Raw genomic sequence first — 6,595 nt, forward strand, 5'->3', positions numbered from 1 at the left:
GCCGTGCTAAATTGTCCCTTAGTGTCCAAAGATGTGCAGGTTAGGGTGGATTGGCCGTGCTAAATTGTCCCTTAGTGTCCAAAGATGTGCAGGTTAGGTGGATTGGCCATGCTAAATTGTCCCTCAGTGTCAGGGGGATTAGCGGGGTAAATATGTTGGGTCTTGGGGATAGGGTGGGATTGTGGTCGGTGCAGACTCGATGGGCTGAATGGTCTCCTTCTGCACTGTCAGGATCCTCTCTGATTCTCTGCCACAGCAGCGAGGAGTTTATGAATCACGTCCTGTGGTCCCGTCTTGTCTGAATGTCTCAGCGAGAGCGAGCCGGGCGCAGATGGGAAAAGGGGAAGTGGGCTTTTCTCTGAGGTTGTGGGTGAGTCTCTCTGGCCTAGGCCAAGGCTCCGATAAGACAGGGCCCAGAACAGAGGGGAATTGAAAAAACCGCCCCCCTTTTGCCAGTTCCCTAAAACATGCGGAGAGAAGGAGTGTCGCATTCGACAGAGAGAGCTGCGGAGATTTCAGCCTTGGGTCTGATTCAACCACACTCAAAAGCCCAACACAACTGTCCCCATCAAACACTCCCAGGACAGGTACAGCAATCCCACAGACCCTCCCACAGTGCGGCGCTCCCTCAGCACCGACCCTCCCACAGTGCGGCGCTCCCTCAGCACCGACTCTCCCACAGTGCGGCGCTCCCTCAGCACTGACCCTCCCACAGTGCGGCGCTCCCTCAGCACTGACCCTCCCACAGTGCGGCGCTCCCTCAGCACTGACCCTCCCACAGTGCGGCGCTCCCTCAGCACCGACCCTCCCACAGTGCGGCGCTCCCTCAGCACCGACCCTCCCACAGTGCGGCGCTCCCTCAGCACCGACCCTCCCACAGTGCGGCGCTCCCTCAGCACCGACCTTCCCACAGTGCGGCGCTCCCTCAGCACCGACCCTCCCACAGTGCGGCGCTCCCTCAGCACCGACCCTCCCACAGTGCGGCGCTCCCTCAGCACCGACCCTCCCACAGTGCGGCGCTCCCTCAGCACCGACCCTCCCACAGTGCGGCGCTCCCTCAGCACCGACCCTCCCACAGTGCGGCGCTCCCTCAGCACCGACCCTCCCACAGTGTGGCGCTCCCTCAGCACCGACCCTCCCACAGTGCGGCGCTCCCTCAGCACCGACCCTCCCACAGTGCGGCGCTCCCTCAGCACTGACCCTCCCACAGTGCGGCGCTCCCTCAGCACCGACCCTCCCACAGTGCGGCGCTCCCTCAGCACCGACCCTCCCACAGTGCGGCGCTCCCTCAGCACTGACCCTCCCACAGTGCGGCGCTCCCTCAGCACTGACCCTCCCACAGTGCGGCGCTCCCTCAGCACTGACCCTCCCACAGTGCGGCGCTCCCTCAGCACTGACCCTCCCACAGTGCGGCGCTCCCTCAGCACTGACCCTCCCACAGTGCGGCGCTCCCTCAGCACCGACCCTCCCACAGTGCGGTGCTCCCTCAGCACCGACCCTCCCACAGTGCGGCGCTCCCTCAGCACCGACCCTCCCACAGTGCGGCGCTCCCTCAGCACCGACCCTCCCACAGTGCGGCGCTCCCTCAGCGCCAGTCTGGGGAGAGTCTCGGCCTGGATTGTGAGGTCACATCTCTGGTGTGTGTGAGGAAAAGGTGAGGACTTGGTCTGAACAACACTCTCCTTCATCAGTGTGTGATAAGCTGCCCTTCTCTCAGCAACAGTGGAACTCCTGTGTCAACATCCGCCTGTTGGATTTTGCTATGTCAACAGTCACAGCGCAGTTGCAGCCTCCAACCACCATCAGCGTCATGCGTGGAGTGTCTCACAATCTCGCTCGCAGTGACAATGGATATGGAGCCAAGGCCTTTGTGTAAATATATATTTTAATACACTCAGTGTACATCTATCATGTTATTATTACAGGACAATGATTTAGTTTCTGATTCTTTGGTGCAGAGAAATATTTTCTGTACAAAATAAAACATACATTAATGAGAGATGGGTGGAGGCTGGGCAGGAGTTGTGCCGGCTGCCACGCGCTTCACTGCATCGCTTTGTCACGACAGATTGTTCCCTTCGCTGCGTTATTCCCACCGCTCATGCCTGACCCCTTACCCCCGCATCCCAGATCTCCCCCCCCCGTTGCTCCCAGGAGATCCCGTGACAATTACGCACCCCCCCGCCGCGCACCCAGACCTCCCCATGACCCTCACGCCCACGCAATCACGCTCCCTCAATCACTCCCCTTCCTTCCGAAAATCACTCCCACAATTGCTCCCGAGATTAGCCTGCCTCTCCGCCCTCCTGCCATCGCTCCCCGTCTCCGATCACCCCCCCTCCCCCCCCCCCCCGCCGCCCCCCTCCTCGGGGACCCCAGGCCGGCTCACTCCTGCTTATCCCGCTGCCGTTGCCAGCTGCTGTTCAGGTGGACCAGGCGCTTGTAGTTGAGGAGGAACAGGAGGCCATTCAGGGCATAGGTTGTAACACACACCAGGCAGAAGTCGTGCAGCACGAGGAACAGTACGTAGGCGAGGTACAGCGACCCGGCCAGCGAGACGACCGAGGAGGCAGTGAGGGCGATGGCTGCCATGGCGCTGTCTGTCAGACCTGGCGGAGGGGAATGGAGGAGTTAGAGAGAGAGCAACACAGTGAAAACCCGGTGCGGACTCCCGGCTATTTACACCCTGACTGGTGTCTCTCAGTCCCCTCTCTCTCTCAGGGAGACATCTGTACACTGACTGGTGTCTCTCAGTCCTCTCTCTCTCTCTCTCAGGGAGATATCTGTACACTGACTGGTGTCTCTCAGTCCTCTCTCTCTCTCAGGGAGACATCTGTACACTGACTGGTGTCTCTCAGTCCCCTCTCTCTCAGGGAGATATCTGTACACTGACTGGTGTCTCTCAGTCCCCTCTCTCTCTCTCTCAGGGAGATATCTGTACACTGACTGGTGTCTCTCAGTCCCCTCTCTCTCTCAGGGAGACATCTGTACACTGACTGGTGTCTCTCAGTCCTCTCTCTCTCTCTCTCAGGGAGATATCTGTACACTGACTGGTGTCTCTCAGTCCCCTCTCTCTCTCTCTCTCAGGGAGATATCTGTACACTGACTGGTGTCTCTCAGTCCTCTCTCTCTCTCAGGGAGACATCTGTACACTGACTGGTGTCTCTCAGTCCCCTCTCTCTCAGGGAGATATCTGTACACTGACTGGTGTCTCTCAGTCCCCCCTCTCTCTCTCAGGGAGATATCTGTACACTGACTGGTGTCTCTCAGTCCTCTCTCTCTCTCTCTCAGGGAGATATCTGTACACTGACTGGTGTCTCTCAGTCCTCTCTCTCTCTCTCAGGGAGATATCTGTACACTGACTGGTGTCTCTCAGTCCTCTCTCTCTCTCTCAGGGAGATATCTGCACACTGACTGGTGTCTCTCAGTCCCCTCTCTCTCAGGGAGATATCTGTACACTGACTGGTGTCTCTCTGTCTCCTCTCTCTCTCTCAGGGAGATATCTGTACACTGACTGGTGTCTCTCAGTCCCCTCTCTCTCAGGGAGATATCTGTACACTGACTGGTGTCTCTCAGCCCCCTCTCTCTCTCTCTCAGGGTGATATCTGTACACTGACTGGTGTCTCTCAGTCCCCCCTCTCTCTCTCAGGGAGATATCTGTACACTGACTGGTGTCTCTCAGTCCTCTCTCTCTCTCTCTCAGGGAGATATCTGTACACTGACTGGTGTCTCTCAGTCCTCTCTCTCTCTCTCAGGGAGATATCTGTACACTGACTGGTGTCTCACAGTCCTCTCTCTCTCTCTCTCAGGGAGATATCTGCACACTGACTGGTGTCTCTCAGTCCCCTCTCTCTCAGGGAGATATCTGTACACTGACTGGTGTCTCTCAGTCCCCTCTCTCTCAGGGAGATATCTGTACACTGACTGGTGTCTCTCAGTCCCCTCTCTCTCAGGGAGATATCTGTACACTGACTGGTGTCTCTCAGTCCCCTCTCTCTCAGGGAGATATCTGTACACTGACTGGTGTCTCTCAGTCCCCTCTCTCTCAGGGAGATATCTGTACACTGACTGGTGTCTCTCAGTCCCCTCTCTCTCTCTCATGGAGATATCTGTCCACTGACTGGTGTCTCTCAGTCCCCTCTCTCTCTCTCAGGGAGATATCTGTACACTGGCTGGTGTCTCTCAGTCCCCTCTCTCTCAGGGAGATATCTGTACACTGACTGGTGTCTCTCAGTCCCCTCTCTCTCTCTCAGGGAGATATCTGTACACTGACTGGTGTCTCTCAGTCCTCTCTCTCTCAGGGAGATATCTGTACACTGACTGGTGTCTCCCAGTCCTCTCTCTCTCTCTCAGGGAGATATCTGTACACTGACTGGTGTCTCTCAGTCCCCTCTCTCTCTCTCTGAGGGAGATATCTGTACACTGACTGGTGTCTCTCAGTCCCCTCTCTCTCTCTCTCAGGGAGATATCTGTACACTGACTGGTGTCTCTCAGTCCCCCCTCTCTCTCTCTCAGGGAGATATCTGTACACTGATTGGTGTCTCTCAGTCCCCTCTCTCTCTCTCAGGGAGATATCTGTACACTGACTGGTGTCTCTCAGTCCCCTCTCTCTCTCTCTCAGGGAGATATCTGTACACTGACTGGTGTCTCTCAGTCCCCTCTCTCGGGGAGATATCTGTACACTGACTGGTGTCTCTCAGTCCCCTCTCTCTCTCTCTCTCAGGGAGATATCTGTACACTGACTGGTGTCTCTCAGTCCCCTCTCTCTCCCCCAGGGAGATATCTGTACACTGACTGGTGTCTCTCAGTCCCCTCTCTCTCTCTCTCTCTCAGGGAGATATCTGTACACTGACTGGTGTCTCTCAGTCCTCTCTCTCTCTCTCAGGGAGATATCTGTACCCTGACTGGTGTCTCTCAGTCCCCTCTCTCTCTCTCAGGGAGATATCTGTACACTGACTGGTGTCTCTCAGTCCCCCTCTCTCTCTCTCTCAGGGAGATATCTGTACACTGACTGGTGTCTCTCAGTCCTCTCTCTCTCAGGGAGATATCTGTACACTGACTGGTGTCTCTCAGTCCCCTCTCTCTCTCTCAGGGAGATATCTGTACACTGACTGGTGTCTCTCAGTCCTCTCTCTCTCTCTCAGGGAGATATCTGTACACTGACTGGTATCTCTCAGTCCTCTCTCTCTCTCTCAGGGAGATATCTGTACACTGACTGGTGTCTCTCAGTCCCCTCTCACTCTCTCAGGGAGATATCTGTACACTGGCTGGTGTCTCTCAGTCCCCTCTCTCTCAGGGAGATATCTGTACACTTACTGGTGTCTCTCAGTCCCCTCTCTCTCTCTCAGGGAGATATCTGTACACTGACTGGTGTCTCTCAGTCCTCTCTCTCTCTCTCTCTCAGGGAGATATCTGTACACTGACTGGTGTCTCCCAGTCCTCTCTCTCTCTCTCAGGGAGATATCTGTACACTGATTGGTGTCTCTCAGTCCCCTCTCTCTCTCTCAGGGAGATATCTGTACACTGACTGGTGTCTCTCAGTCCCCTCTCTCTCTCTCTCAGGGAGATATCTGTACACTGACTGGTGTCTCTCAGTCCCCTCTCTCGGGGAGATATCTGTACACTGACTGGTGTCTCTCAGTCCCCTCTCTCTCTCTCAGGGAGATATCTGTACACTGACTGGTGTCTCTCAGTCCTCTCTCTCTCCCCCAGGGAGATATCTGTACACTGACTGGTGTCTCTCAGTCCCCTCTCTCTCTCTCTCTCTCTCTCAGGGAGATATCTGTACACTGACTGGTGTCTCTCAGTCCTCTCTCTCTCTCTCAGGGAGATATCTGTACCCTGACTGGTGTCTCTCAGTCCCCTCTCTCTCTCTCAGGGAGATATCTGTACACTGACTGGTGTCTCTCAGTCCCCCTCTCTCTCTCTCTCAGGGAGATATCTGTACACTGACTGGTGTCTCTCAGTCCTCTCTCTCTCAGGGAGATATCTGTACACTGACTGGTGTCTCTCAGTCCCCTCTCTCTCTCTCAGGGAGATATCTGTACACTGACTGGTGTCTCTCAGTCCTCTCTCTCTCTCTCAGGGAGATATCTGTACACTGACTGGTATCTCTCAGTCCTCTCTCTCTCTCTCAGGGAGATATCTGTACACTGACTGGTGTCTCTCAGTCCCCTCTCTCTCTCTCAGGGAGATATCTGTACACTGGCTGGTGTCTCTCAGTCCCCTCTCTCTCAGGGAGATATCTGTACACTTACTGGTGTCTCTCAGTCCCCTCTCTCTCTCTCAGGGAGATATCTGTACACTGACTGGTGTCTCTCAGTCCTCTCTCTCTCTCTCTCTCAGGGAGATATCTGTCCACTGACTGGTGTCTCCCAGTCCTCTCTCTCTCTCTCAGGGAGATATCTGTACACTGACTGGTGTCTCTCAGTCCTCTCTCTCTCTCAGGGAGATATCTGTACACTGACTGGTGTCTCCCAGTCCTCTCTCTCTCTCTCAGGGAGATATCTGTCCACTGACTGGTGTCTCTCAGTCCCCCCTCTCTCTCTCAGGGAGATATCTGTACACTGACTGGTGTCTCTCAGTCCCCTCTCTC

General features: G+C 55.6%; 1 protein-coding gene across 1 annotated transcript in view; it reads right to left on the reverse strand.

Moving 5' to 3' along the window:
• Nucleotides 1–1,872: 1,872 nt before the first annotated feature.
• Nucleotides 1,873–6,595, reverse strand: part of LOC144487300 (vitamin K epoxide reductase complex subunit 1-like protein 1) — a 15,185-nt gene continuing 10,462 nt past the window's right edge. Inside the window, exon 3 of the mRNA XM_078205378.1 lies at nucleotides 1,873–2,609. Within this exon, the coding sequence (XP_078061504.1) occupies nucleotides 2,386–2,609 (224 nt within the window). The 3' untranslated portion in view covers nucleotides 1,873–2,385. The remainder of the gene's footprint in view (nucleotides 2,610–6,595) is intronic.

This window comes from Mustelus asterias, unplaced genomic scaffold, assembly GCF_964213995.1.
Source record: "Mustelus asterias unplaced genomic scaffold, sMusAst1.hap1.1 HAP1_SCAFFOLD_721, whole genome shotgun sequence".
Classification (NCBI taxonomy): Eukaryota; Metazoa; Chordata; class Chondrichthyes; order Carcharhiniformes; family Triakidae; genus Mustelus; species Mustelus asterias.